This window comes from Vicugna pacos, chromosome 7 (assembly GCF_048564905.1).
Source record: "Vicugna pacos chromosome 7, VicPac4, whole genome shotgun sequence".
NCBI classification, from domain to species: domain Eukaryota; kingdom Metazoa; phylum Chordata; class Mammalia; order Artiodactyla; family Camelidae; genus Vicugna; species Vicugna pacos.
Genome location: NC_132993.1, coordinates 50,340,423 through 50,355,690, shown reverse-complemented (window position 1 = coordinate 50,355,690; position 15,268 = coordinate 50,340,423). Strand labels below are relative to the sequence as shown.

At 31.3% G+C, this 15,268-nt stretch overlaps 1 protein-coding gene across 4 annotated transcripts in view; it reads right to left on the bottom strand.

The window, feature by feature from the left end:
* Positions 1 to 15,268, bottom strand: part of SNX13 (sorting nexin 13) — a 110,305-nt gene that overhangs the window by 28,848 nt on the left and 66,189 nt on the right. For all 4 annotated transcript variants that reach the window (XM_015245633.3, XM_006211724.3, XM_072964895.1 and 1 more), the window contains 6 exons: positions 12,399 to 12,537; positions 11,910 to 11,998; positions 7,508 to 7,607; positions 6,469 to 6,662; positions 1,885 to 1,989; positions 1,263 to 1,395 (listed from right to left, as the gene is read on the bottom strand). In XM_015245633.3, coding sequence (XP_015101119.1) covers positions 1,263 to 1,395; positions 1,885 to 1,989; positions 6,469 to 6,662; positions 7,508 to 7,607; positions 11,910 to 11,998; positions 12,399 to 12,537 — 760 coding nt within the window. The remainder of the gene's footprint in view (positions 1 to 1,262; positions 1,396 to 1,884; positions 1,990 to 6,468; positions 6,663 to 7,507; positions 7,608 to 11,909; positions 11,999 to 12,398; positions 12,538 to 15,268) is intronic.

Here is a 15,268-nt window from a genome sequence, read left to right as displayed (position 1 = left end):
TCCTCAATTATAAAACCAAATCCAGTTATTAGACTATTATTCCCATTTTACAAATAACCAATTTTATGAGATCAACAATCAATATAAAAGTTATTAAAACTCAAATGCAAATTTTGGTGACGAGATTTCTTAGATCATTTAAAAAGTAAAATCTCACTAGGGAGATTAGGGAGTGGGGAGGGTGGGTAGAGAGGAGGGATGGTTAGGAAGCTTCTACAACAGAAGTATTTTTTAAAGCAGTGTATGCTATCTAATGCATCAGTTGTGTCTCCAACTGCAAGTGGTTCTGTCCAAAAAACCTATTCATAAGTAAATGATCATAGTTAAAGTACTGTCTTAAAATAATTATGTAGTCAAATCTTTCCAATCTACTTTGCATTTACATTGCTTATTTGCTAGAAAGTTTACCAAATCCTAGATATTTAATTACATTTTAGTAAGTACTTCTGAATTGGATCACAAGTAAAATGGTCACTGGGCTTAAAATCTGCAAACTGTGCTTTACTGGCTGCCTCTCCTACTAGTCTTAAAAAATTGATTACTTACTACTAATAAAAACTGATATTTCTGTTTTAGTTTATACATCATTTTCATATACATAATTCCATTAAAACCTGATGACTCTGAGGTAAGATATTATTATGATTTACCACTGAGAAAATGAGGCTCAAAGAAATTAATTAAATGTTTGGCCAACATCACACAGGTAATAAGTAGTAGAACAGGAGTAAAATTTAAATATTATGACTGCTAAAATCTGCTTTTTTCACTAAAAAAAACCTGAAAGATTAGAATAAGTAACTTTTGTAGTTTCTTCCGGCTTATTCTACCATGCAGGATTTGGAAACGGGTACAACAAAAGCATGAAAAAATTATATTTTTTATAATGTTACACTCTCAGAATCTTGTTTTCTCATTTACTCTTCTCAATAATTCTATTGTTAGTCATGAATATTATTACTTATTAACAAAAGGGAAACTACTATAAAAATATTTGGGTGATACAACTCCAGAAAACATGTTTTTCAGAATTCAAGGCCTCTATAGTTACATCCTAATTTGTTATTAATTTTCAACACTTTAACTTAGTATAGCAACTAAACTTTGTCATTTACTTACAGATTTTTAAATATATTACAGTTCATATTTGGGCTTTAAGAAATTTTTTTATCTTGTTTGAAAGGACTTTTTTTGGTAAGCAGAAAGTATGTAAGAATATACACACACACATACATGTAAATGTACAATGTGTGCCACCTTACCTCCATCACCATCATCTGATCCTCTGAAACTAGGATCTTTTAACATATCCAGTTCAGCTAACATGCGCACATAAAGTGCATTCTGTCTGAAGGCAGGATAAAATCTTTCATCTCGTAGCATCAATTCATATACCTTATTGAAACAATTCAAGACATTCAATCATTAATACAGATAATGTACTAATTTCCATTAATAAGATTTCAACAAACAGTCAGAGGTCTTATTGTAATGAATTACAGGCTACATATTTACAAGATGTCAGCAATAAGAAAGTCACAACTAACGATTTTTTTCTGGGCCCTCCAGTACCTAAATTGTACTGAAAACAGTCCAACTGCAACACAAGTCACATGACAGCAGGTTATATATAATGTTCTAGAAAGTAGTGTTCTCTAAGAAACAAGTCCATATAAAGGCTCAAGGCACATATTAAAATAAAGTCATGTTGTCTATACATCATCAATTCATAAAATTCTATGATCTATGAAGTACTATTATCATAACTCATCTTTTTAGTACCACTGTACTTTTGTTTCAATAACTCTTTATAAATGAATTACATGCATATAGATATCTATCTTTTTCCAAGAAAGATATAATGATAAGTGTTATATATAATACCTTCCTTTGAATGTCGTCAAAGATTTCAGGGGTTGGATCTTCATGATTCAATGTATCTGCTAATTTTGCTACCAAATAATCATCAACAGTAACTCTTGGAGATGCCTGACAGAGAAAAACAGTAGCATTGATCTTTGGCACTTCTAAATACAAATTAACCCTTGATAGTAGGAGAATTAAATAATGGAATCATATAATTGAAAGTAATTGGCAGAAAATCCTTGGCTTGTAAATGACACTTTGATGTTTAAAAAGGCTGAAATAAGAACTAGAATCTTCTTGATCAGATACTACATAGCAGATGGCGAGACAAACGTGAATTAACTTTTGCCTTTTGCCAAGAAAGTTACCTCTCACTCTCATTAGACTTCATTTACTCAATCTGCAAAATGGAGGCAATACTACATATGGTTATTATGAAGATGAAAAGATTTATGTAAGGCACAGGAGCAGTGTCTAGCACATAGAAAACACCGTCATCAGAGGTTAGTGTTGAGCACTCAGTAGTCCTGGATGTGTATTTAATATAATTGCTAAAAGAACGAGCAGTTTAACATTATCATTAACATTAAAAATAATCCTTTTGAATGGCACTTAAAAGAGACAATCCTTATCCTAAATTTGGTTTTACAATACTGCAGCAAAGTTCCAAAGTGATATGGGATGGAAAAAATCAGCAAAGTTAATTTGCTCCAACAATTTCCACCTCAACGTGTGTAATGTGAAAGATAATACATAGAAAAATGAAATACAGTGTTCGATCTGAAAAATTACTTAACTGAAAGAAAAAATGCTGGGAACTAGAAATACGGTCATCTTTGGCATGTCAACTTCTGAATATTTAGTTCTGAAGGTTCTGGAGAGTAAATGAGCAATAAGGATATAACTTTAAGATAAAGTGCCAAAAGAATGTATTTTTAAAATAATTCCTCTATGCTATTTAATAGAATATCTAAAGAACAGAATAGATAAATCAAGAAAAGAAGACAAAGTAAAATTAAATAAGTAAAAAGCAGGGTATAAATGTGTAGCAAAGGGCCACACAACTTCCAACGTTCCCCTGTTAATTCAACACTCTTGTCCCTAAATCAAAGTAGGTTGTGTGGTAGGTGTTTTTTATTTTTTGTGATTTTTTTTCTTGGAGGAGGAGGAGACGTATACTTACCCGTTATCTGTTTGTGTATAAGTGTGGCATGGTATGTGTGTGTTTTCCCCTGAAATAAGCACAGGAGAACTAAACAACTTCAAACTATGTGACAAAGATCAGACAGGAACACAATTTAAGTTGGCTTTGTCCTTTCATTTGCCCTCTAAGCTCACTATATTTAGTTTCCAGGAAATAAGAAGAGACAAATTTGAAAATAATATTTTATATTTATCTAGTTTAATTTTTTCTATAATTTCAGGAACATAGAATTGGATTAAGCCTCATCCTTGGTATAGGGTGACCAACACTTTTGGAAAGCTATAATGAGACACAACTAACCCTTTCAAAAACAGTAATGCAGAAGAAATATTTATACATATTTGTTACTACTTTAACATAAAAATACAAAAATGGGTGTTTTCTCAAAGTTACCCAATAATCTGTATTCTTAATTTTTCTACTACACAAATGTCATTATTTAAAGAAAATAACAGGAGTAGTTAACCATGGCAATTAGTAATTAATAGCACTAATAAACAATGTTTGAAAAAACTATAACAATATACTTAATAATGTTTGTCCTCTCATATAGTAACTTATTGTGACATATTTTAAACTTTTTACTAAATATTTAAATATTATAGGTTATATTATCGTGTATTCTTAAAATACATAAGAGTAAAACTTTTTGAAAGATTACACATATTTAATAGATATATTTAATTTTAAAAATTACTTTTCTTTTTATTCCATGATACTGTATCGCATTTTGTGTTGTCTTTTATTTTAATTAGTCGATTTACAATGTTTCAGGTGTACAGCAAACTGATTCTGTATTCTTTTTCAGATTACTTTCCATTATAAGTTATTATAAGATACTGTTCCCTGTGCTATACAGTAGGTCCTTGCTGTTTATCTGTTTAATATACAGTAGTCTATATCCATTAATCACAAATTCCTAATTTATTCTTCCTTTTCCCTTTCCCCTTTGGTAACCAACATACTGTTTTCTATGTCTGTTAGTCTATTTCTGTCTTGTAAATAAGTTCATTAGTGTCTTTTTAAAAATAGATTATACATATAAGTGACATATTTGTCTTTGTCTGACTTATTTCACTTAATATTATAATCTCTAGGTCCATCCATGTTGCTGCAAATGGAACTATTTCATTCTTTTTTCCAGCTGTGCATTATTCCACACCACATCTTCTTTTTCCAGTCATCTGTCAATGGACATTTAGGTTGCTTCCATGTCTTGGCTATTGTAAATAGCATTGATATGAACACTGGGTTGCACATATCTTTTCAAATTAGAGTTTTCACCTTTTCCAGATAAATGTCCAGGAGATGTATTGCTGGATTGTAAGGTAACTCTATTTTTAGTTTTTTAAGAAACTGTCACACATTCTCCACAGTGGCTGCACCAGTTTATATTCCTACCAACAGTGTTGGAGCTTTCCCTTTCCGGTATCCATTATTTCCAGATTTTTGATGATGACCATTCTGACCTGTGTGAGGTGGTACCTCATTGTGGTTTTGATTTGTATATTTCTCTAGTAATTAGCGATGTTAAGCACCTTTTAATGTGTTTGTTAACCATCTGTATGTCTTTCTCAAAGAAAATGTCTATTAAGGTCTTCTGTCCATTTGTTGATTGGGCTGTTTGTTTTTTGATGTCTGGCTGTATGAGTTGTTTGTATATTTTGGAAATTAATCCCTTGTCAGTTGCATCATTTGCAAATTTTTTCTCCCATTCCGCAGGTTGTCTTTTCATTTAGTTTATGGTTTTCTTTGTTGTGTGAAAGCTTTTAAGTTTAACTAGGACCTTTTCATTTATTTTTGCTTTTTGATATGAGAATGACACTAAACTCATAAAATGAGTTGGAAAGTATTTCTTTTTTTTCTCTAGATTCTGGAAGAGTATGTGAAATACTGGTTTATTTCTTCTTAAAATGTCTGATAGAATTCACTAGTGAAATCATTTAGACCTGGGCTTTTCTTAGAAAGATGATTTTTAGGTATTAAATTTATTTACTATACTTTTTTTTTAGTCAGTTTTGCAATTAGTGCCTTCTAGGAATCTGTCCATCTCATCTACGTTGTCTAATTTGTTGTCATAAAGTTGTTTATAGTATTTCCTTATAGTCCTTTTAATTTCCATAGGGTTGGTGATGATGCCCTCTTTCATTCATGATTTTGGTGGCCTGTAACTATTTTTCTTGGCCAATTTAGCTAAAGGTTTGTCAATTTTGTTTCTCCTTTCAAAGAACCAACTTTTGGTTTTATTGATTTTCACCACTGTTTTTCTGTTTTCTGCTTCACTGATTTTCATTCTGGTCTTTACTATTTCCTTCCTTCTATTTACTTGGGTTTATTTTGCTTTCCTTTTCCTAGTTTAAAGTGAAAGCACAGCTTGTTGATTTGAGGCCCTTCTTTTTTCTAATTAGGCATTTAAAGCTATATAGTTCCCTCTAAAGCACTTCTTTAATTGCAACCCATAAATTTTGATATACCATGTTTCCATTTTTATTCAATTGAAAATACTTTCTAATTTCCTTCTTATTTGTTTTTTATGTAGACACTATTTAGAAATGTTTACTTTTCAAATATTTATAGATTTCTCAAAATTCCTTCATTGTTAATTTCTAATTAATTCCACCATGAAAAAGGGACATAGTTATATATGATTTCAATACTTTCAAGCACTGTTTTACGACCCAGCATATCCTGGAGAATGCTTCATGTGTGCCTGAAAATAATGTGAATTCTACTGTTTTGAGGGGAAGTATTCTATAGATGTACTACGCCTAACTGGTTTACAGTGTTCTTTAATTCTTGTATATCCCTGGTTATTTTCTATATAATTGCTTTATTGGTTATTGAGAGTGGGTATTGAAGTCTCCAACTATTCTTGCTGAATTATCTATTTCTCCCTTAATTCTGTCAGTTTTTGTTTCATGTATGTGGAGGCTTTGTTGTTTTATCACCCTGATCAATTAATTGATCCTATTATAATTAAAAAATGTTCTTTGTTCTTTAGTAACAATTTTTTGTCTTAAAATCTATTGTCTAATATTAGTATATCCACTCCAGATCTGTTTTGGTTACTGTTTTCATGATTTATCTTTCATGGTTTATTTTCCCATCCTTTTACTCTCTATCGTCTCTGAATCTAAAGTGTTCTGAATCTTAAACTCCATCATTTTGTACCTGCATGACCTTGGCCAAGTTAATTCAATTACCTAATTGAATCAGTTTCTTCACCTATAAAATGAGGATAATAATACACAGTAACACTATTATCAGGATTAAATGAGGCAGTATAAGGCAATTGTGCATAGTAGCATGAATAATGGATATTTACAAGTAGTACAAAAATCATTATTAATGATATTGCCACAGAAGATAAGAAAACAGGCATCAAAATATATCCTCACCTTTTCTGATAAATACTGTTCATAAATTCCAACAGCAGCTGCTCTTAAAAGACCTTTGGTTTGGTTGGTTTGATGTTTTCCATCTTTCTGACGACTTGATAAAACCTCTAGCTGCTGCTGGGCTGTAACCCGGTATCCTTCCACTGTCATCCAGAAGAAGAGATGTGCTTGACCTCCAGTTTGCTGCATGTAATCTACCAAACAAAATCCATAACAATACAGATATTAATGTCACACATTTTTGGATGCATACAGCTATATGACAGGTTAAGAAGGATTAAAGTTTCAAATACTTAAAATTCTACATTTTGAACAAATGCTTGAGGTAAAAAATAAAAAAAGCTATATCATAAACTGGTTAAGCTAAAAAGACCAGTTATGTAGAAAAAAGCAAATGGAAAAACATATTTAAAAAAAAAATCTGATTTTTCATGATAAAATCTCTAGGGGATAAAAGTGCCAGAGAAGGCTTCATCAGAAATAAACTACTTCACAAACTACTTCCATTCTCAATAAAGACTGTTAATCATAATACCACTATTACCATAAATACTAAAAATAAGGATTGGGTTCTTCCATTAGCCATGCAGAAAATGAAGAATCAGGTTTTGCTGAAAATGTCAGAAAAAGGCAATTTTGGTGTAACAGTAATAAAATCAATAAATATCTATATATTAAAGTGGCATAAAAACAGATTCTCCACTATTCATGCACAAAAATGATATAAACAGGTTATATATAACATGTATTCCTGATAAAGTAATCTTTCTCAAATAATTTAAATTTAAGTTCATAGTAGAGTCTCCTGGAAATTATTTAAAAGCAGATTAGCAAATGCACATTAGAGTTACAATAAGTATTTATTTCAAATAAAGTGTCCATCTCTATAGTTTCCAAAGAAAAAGAAACATATTGGAGAATGAGGAGTGGAGGAGAGATATATATGGCATGTCTAATATCAAGTATTCAAAATTTAATAATATTTACAATTATTAAAAATTTCAAAGGTTATATTACTTTTATAAATGGGTTTACCTACCCATAAAAAATTGTAGTGCAACATTGTCTACAAGAATGCTGTCCAATGGGACTATGCAAAGTTTCCCAAAGTTTGCTGCCAGTTTCACAGTATTTATTTCCTACAAATAAAAGTGAATACAGGTTAACACTTCATCTAGTCACTCACTAAATGAAAGATCTTGATATAGATGTAAAAAAATTAAATTAAAGTGAAATAAAAATAAAGTTTTTCTCTTTTGTACATGTGAGTTCCCAATAAAATAGTATCAGCTCACTGGACTTCCCAGAGTTGTTTTAAGGGTTGCTTAGTAAATATAAATTTAAAGTATGATAAGCATTCATTTCTTTTAATAAAAAAAAATTCTAAATGTCTCAATTTTCATGTTTCTCTATCTCTGCATATCCAAGTTAAAATGAACATTTTAGGGGCTCAAGCAGATGACTGGAATGTTCAATATATTCAAGAATAAACAAATCCCAACATATTCAAATATAAACTGAAGTCATCTACTGAGAAAACAGAAAATATTTCCGAAGAGCAATTTTGCTCCTAATGCAGTAAAAATTCTATAATTTTTATAGAAAACGTATTTCTTTTCATCTACCTGAATAGTAAACTATATATACTTCAAAGCAAGAGAGCAAAGTAACTAATTATATATGAAAAATATTTTTTTAAACAAGTTCAAAATTTAGAGAATCTACATGCTGAGCACTGTGCCAGATATATTATACACATTACTTCATTAATCTCCACTGCAAACCTACTGGATAAATATCATCAATCCCACTCAATAGATAAGAAAGCTGAAGATCAGAAAGGTTGCCTGTGATCACAAAGCTGGTAAGAATGAGTCAGTGTCTTCAAAGCCTGCTGCCCTTTCCATGGAAACCCACGAAGTTTTGGGGAACGATTTTCACTAGCTCCTCTGTATTTTCAAATCCGTATCTCACAACCCTCTATTTAAAAAAAAAAAAAGATACACAGGTTTTCTGAAAGTTAGATAGGCTGCCTTATTCAGGGGCAGATACTAAATTAGGCATAGGTGGTATATAAAGGAAAAGAAAGATGATTTGAAAAAAGAAGGAAAACTTCCTCTGTAGTTAGTATCTTCCCTTCATATAAGTACTTAATAATAACAGATTACCAACTTAAAATATCTGGCCTAAAGCAATCTAGCACTAGCACATGATTTCTCGTAAGTCTTCCTTCCTCAAATTTAACCACTCTTTTCTCTTGTCCAGCAGCACCTCTATAGATAAGGGATGGGGAAGAATATTCACCACAACTTAATTTGTAATGAAAAGGATAAAAGGTCTCCTAAGATTTTAAGATGAGTAGTATGGTTAAAAAATTACATCTCTGTGAAAGTTCTGAGTATTCTTCCAAAGGAAAACACTGTATGACTTGAGCCATTAAAAAGCTAAAGCTTGATATTTAAAATGGAATCAACAGGCTTCCAAACAAAGTATCTAAATTTTTTTCCCCTCCATCCCTTCTACCCTCTGACAGCTACTCTTCGGCCTCCTCCCCCAACTTCCCCTCTCAACCTGCCTCTCCACCTGCCAACTTCCAACCGCTCCAAGATCTAAATTTTAAAAGGACTCAATATAAAACAATGTTTAGGCAAATAGACTTTAAATAATAATGCCTAAGGATCACTAACTCTAAGATATAGATAAGGTAACCAGATAAAGAAACAGTAAGCACAAGTGAAACCGTATTACTCTTTTATTCTGAATTTACATGCATATATAAAATCATTTTAAAATAGTTACCTAAAAAAAAAAAGACACACATATATACACCTGCACAAACATACATGTGACAAATGAGGGCCTCAAGTAATGTGAGTCATAATTAAACTAGCAAACTAAATTCAAGATTTTTAAATGTCTTTCATTCCTTAAGGAATTAAGTACACTGCAAAATTACAAGACCAGAAAGTCACAAATTTCCAATAGAAAACTAGCATGAAAAAAGGTGACTACACTAAAAACTAAAGGTAGTAATAAATGTTTTTTCTGCTTTAAAGCTCCAAATCTCTGCTTTCTTTTACAATGAAACTCTTGCAAACAGCTACCTAAAATCACTATTTCTAAGTCATCTCTTCCCATTTTTCTCCTGGACTGACTCTAATCAGGGTTTCTCTTTACAGCTCTACCAAAATGCTATCATCAAATCACCAATAATCCCCCTGGTGGCAAACCTAATAGTTCTAAATCTTCATCTTACTAAACTTTAGTAGTAGTCTTTGGCATACCTGATCTCCCACTTCTTCTTTAAACACTTTTTTTTTTTTAAGGTTTTTCTTAATTTTTTTCAATTTTTTTAAATTGAATTGTAGCCAGTTTACTATGTGTCAATTTCTGGTGTACAGCATAATGTTTTAGTCATATATATTCCTTTTCATATTCTTCTCCATTAGAGGTTACTACAAGATATTGAATGTAGTTCCTTGTGCTTTACAGAAGACACTTGTTGTTTATCTATTTTCTATATATTAGTTAGTATTTATAAATCTTGAACTCCCAACTTATCCCTTAACCACCCACTTTCCCCACTGCTCCCAGTAACCATAAATTTGTTTTCTATGACTGAGTCTGTTTCTATATTGTAAATAAGTTCATTTGTGTCTTGCTTTTTGTTGTTGTTTGTTTTGGGTTTTTTTAGACTTCACATTTGAGTGATATACGGTATTCTTTCTCTTTCTGGGTTACTTCACTATGAATGATGATCTCCAGGCCCATCCATGTTGCTGCAAATGGCGTGATTTTATTCTTTTTATGGTGGAATAGTACTCCATTGTATAAATATACCACAGCTTCTTTATTCAGTCACTTATCAATTAACATTTAGGTTTTTTCTATGTCTTGGCTATAGTAAATAGTGCTATAAACATTGGGGTGCATGCATCTTTTGAATTGGAGCTTCCTCCAGATACATACCCAGGAGTAGAATGTAGTTTGGTGCTGCCATTATGGAAAACATGGGATTCCCCAAAAATCTTTAAACACTGTCTACAACTGGCTTCTAGGATATCACACTCTCAGGTTTTTCTTCAATCTTACCACTCACTCTGTTTCCTGGGCTAGATCTTCCACTTTGTCTTAAACTCCAGCAACTAAAGTGCCTCAGGACTAACTCCTTGGTATCTCCCTACTTAAACTCACTCTTTTACGTAACCTCATCAAGTCTCCTAACTTTAAATAAATACTTGAGAATCCTGAGGATTCTCAAAGTTTAGTTCCATCGCTAAACTTTCCCTTGAACTCAAGTTTACCAATTAGCATGTCTACTTGAAAGTTAAACAGGGATCTCAAACTAAAATCCAAAACTTGATCCTCTCTTCCAAACCTCCTCCTCCCTCAGTTTTATCCATTTCAGTAAACAGAAATACTAGTCATGCAGTTGCTCAGGCCAAAACACTTTGGAATCATCCTTGAGTCCTATTTTCTTTCTCACCCCATATTTAATCTATTAGCAAATCCTGTTACCACTATATCTAGTCTCTAGTTACTTCTCACAAACTCTGCACAGACATCTCTTACTGAACTAAAGCAACAATCTTATAAATGATCTGTCCGTTTCCATTCTTGCCCCCTCACTCCACCACAATCTGTTCAACACAAAGATCCAAAGTAATCATTTTAACTCACATGTCAGATCATGTCACTTGCCAGGGTAAATCTACAATGGATTCCTATCACAATTAGAATTTTAAAATACTCTACCATGGCAGGTAAACCATTTACCATCTTACTTCCAAGGTTCCTCTCCAATTTCATTCCTACACGATCCCTCCCATGCACTCCATATCAGCCACAATGACCTCCTCTAACTCACCAGGCATTTTCCTATTTCAGGGCCTTTGCATTTGCTCTCATCTTTGCCTGACAGATTCTTTAATAAAAATTAAAAAAAAAAATTCACAGAACTCTCTCATGCTAGTCACATCTCTCTATGCTTAAATGTCACCACATATTTCAGTACCTATCTAAAACACTTTCAGACTCTTTGCTTTTTGTTGTATTTTACTTAATTTTTTACATTATATATCAATCAATTTATTTATTAGCTTATTTTCTGATTTTGCAGCTAAAATGTAAGCTCTGTGAGAGAGATTTTCATCCGTTAGGTCCATCTAAAATGGTGCCTAATGTACAACATTCAACAAATGTTGAATTTTGAATAAATAATATATGAGTAAATAAAGAAAATATTTAATTCTGAATTTTTTATTCAGTGTTTTAATCTTTAACAAATACTTATACTACATTGTGTAAGAGAAGTTTTTTTCTAAAAGTTCTTTTGTAGAATACTACACTTGTTAATATTCTACTTTTTGTCATTTTACTAGACATTTTAATCAATATGAACTATTTATAACTAAACATTAATTCAAAAGTACTTTACTTACTTTGCCTGACTGCAACCGTTGTATTCTTGAGTCACATACTTTCTTTACAAATAACAAGCTATTTATTTGATTTTTTATAGTGTTGATATCTAAAAACAAACAAATTGATTATGAGGTAGAAAGTGGCAATGTTACTTGTGAAATACTTTAAACATGTACTTACTGTAGTTTAACATAATAACCAATGAATAGAGCAATTATTTTATTTAATAAAAGAAACAATCTGAAATTTTACAGTGAAATTATGTAATTAAAATTAAACCAAGCCAGTTATCTTAACTTTAGAGATAATTACAATAATAACAGTTTCATATTCAGAAAATTATTATGCTTTATTCTCAGCACATATTAGCATAGTAAGAGTTAGATTTAGTTAAGGTGAAAACAACTAATAGCATAAAATAACATTTAGGTAAATTAAAGTTTCACTTGAAGATACAGTAATCATCAAAGAAGTAAAACATTCTTATGGTTAAATAAACCACTTACCATCACCAGCTGTATCTAGAGATCGAAGATACTGTAATTCTTCTGCTGCTTTATCTCTGACTGCTTCTAGCTCTCCAATATTGTCACTCAACTTAATAATGTTCATAAAGGCCTCATAGTTGCAATTAGAATCACGGATCTGCAAGTAAAATTTAAAAAACAGATGGAAAGGGGACTCACTTAAGGGAAAACAGAATCTTGAGTGCCGACCTTGAGCCAGGCACAACTTTCTATACCCCCACTGTTTGTAACAAAACAAAATAAAAATCTCTATACTTGTGGTACTTAAAATTCTCGTGGGTCACAAACTATTAACAAAGTAAAATAAGTAACACACTAGAAATTACAGAGCCTGCTCAGAATGTCTGATGACAACAAGAAAGCCATGATGGCTGGAGCTGACACAGAAGAGTAATGGAGATCACTGGTAATGAAGGGAAAAGCTGGTAGGGGAGTGTAAATATCCTGGCTTTCACTCTGAATGGAATGAAAAGCTAATGGAGAGTTTTAAGCAGAAAAGTGACAGTCTCTGACCTAAATTTAAAAGAATCACTGTAATGACATTAATAACTATTACTTTCTGTTTTTTCTCCAGCCACTCGTTTAAGTATTGGAATGGAGTAGAAGGTTAAGTTGGATTTAACCCAAGTGTGGTTTCACCAAGAAAATAATAGAGTGAGAGAGAGGAAAAAAGTAGTTGATGACGCTGTGAAGGAACTAGTCACTATGACTACTAATAAAATTTAAGCTAAGTAAAACAGTAAAGGGAGCTATGAAAAGATAGCCAAATTTGAATACTGTCCATTCTGAACAAGGAGTCAAAGGACTGGGTATTGTAAAAGCCCAGAACTATGAAAATATGATCAAAATCATTAGTCATCAGGGATATGCAAGTTAACCACAACAAAATGACAATGCCAAATGTTAATCAGAATGTGGAGAGAGCAAACTCTCAAATAGTGCAAAGTGGAAGTATAAAATTATAACAACTTTAGAGGACCATTTGGCAGTTTCTCTAACTTTACATAACTTTTACTTCAATAATAGAAGAAAAAAATGGGAAGGATAAATTAGGAGACTGCGATTACCAGATACAAACTCCTACATATAAAACAGATAAATAACAAGGTCCTACTGTATAGCACAGGGAACTATATTCAATGCCTTGTAATAGCCTATAATAAAAAAGAATACATATGTGTGTGTACATATATATATGTATACAATTGAATCACTATGCTGTATACCAGAAACCAACACAACACTGTAAATCAAGTATACTTCAATTTAAAAAAATAATAATAAAAGAAAAAGAAGTAAGTTATTACAAATAATGCAAATCCATCCATACTATATTTAGAAATGACTTAAAAATTTAAAACTATTGTTGGGTAACCAAACAATATATACAGAGGATACATATTACTGTTACATTGCTCTAAATTTTTCCTTTCAAAGAGAAAGAAACTATACAATGAGATATCATTAATATGAAATTTAACTAAGTGAAAGAGTAGGAACTGAGCCAATTTTAATCTTTATAACACCTTTACACATAAAGAGTTTTCCACACAAATGATGTCAAGAGTATAAAGCACACAACAAAGTAGGCTAAAGATCCTTTACTGATAAATTTTCCTCTTTTCAATATATTTCCTGATATTTTATAGCAAAGCACAACAGTGATCAATTCCTGTTCATTAAATAACAAAAAAACTCAACCATCATACACAATAATAGTACGAGTCCAACTATGGCGATAACAAGTAAAAATTTGGTGGTTTGAATTGTTTTTGAGTATGTGTTAAGTCCTCTCAAAATGTTTTTACCATATAATTAATTATATAGTTAATATAAGCTCAGCAAAAGAAAAACTGAAAACTAAAGAAAAATGTGAATAGGAATAAAAGTAATTTCTAATCCCATGACTGAAAGATAACCATAACATTGTGGTGAACATGCATCCTTTTCTATTCTACAGATAAGATTATACAGTATTGTACCCTGATTGTTTAAGGTTAGTATATGATATTCATTTTTGTGTTACAAAAAAATTTTTATTGTCATTTACTCTTACTTTATTACTTAAATGTTTTTAAATTTACCTGTTTTTCTACTTCTTAAAAAATTACTTTTTGTTACATAACCAATACATCTTGTAAGTAAAGTGAAATATATAAACAAAAGAGAAGAATTAAAACTTTCATGATCCTACCTATGTAATACATAATGGAATGCTATTATAATAGCCTATAATAGTGGAATAGTGGAATGCTATGCAGCCAATATATATTACATCAGAATTATAGGCATTCATACATATATATAATTATTTACATGTTTATTTTTAAAGGATTAGATACCTACACACATCATTTTAGTTATCCTTTTCACATAAAAATATAAACACTTTTTCATATCTACAAAGACACACTACCATCATCTTTAATGGGTGCACAGCATTTCACTGTATCAATATGCCATAATCACAATTATTCTTCTATGTCAGACATTCAAATTGATTTCAATTTTTATCCTTAAATACAGATTGTTGCAAACTTGCTTATTATCACTTTAGAATAAATTTCAGGAGTAAAATTCCTAGCCAAAGGATATTGTTTTTAATTTTAATTAAGCAGATATGCATATTTTAAAAGCTCTTGGTAGCCTAGCAGAAATCTAAAGAAGCTGACAAAGGAAATGAAAAATCAAGTTTTGTGACCTCCTTGAAAGGCTCTAGGAACACAAAGCTAGTAAGACAACTTCTGCCTGCAGGTAACCCACAGTCTGGTGGAAGAGACAAATACTGCAGCAGCAATGACAATAATAAAAAGTGGCAAGTCTGATAATGGATATGGTAAAACAAAGAA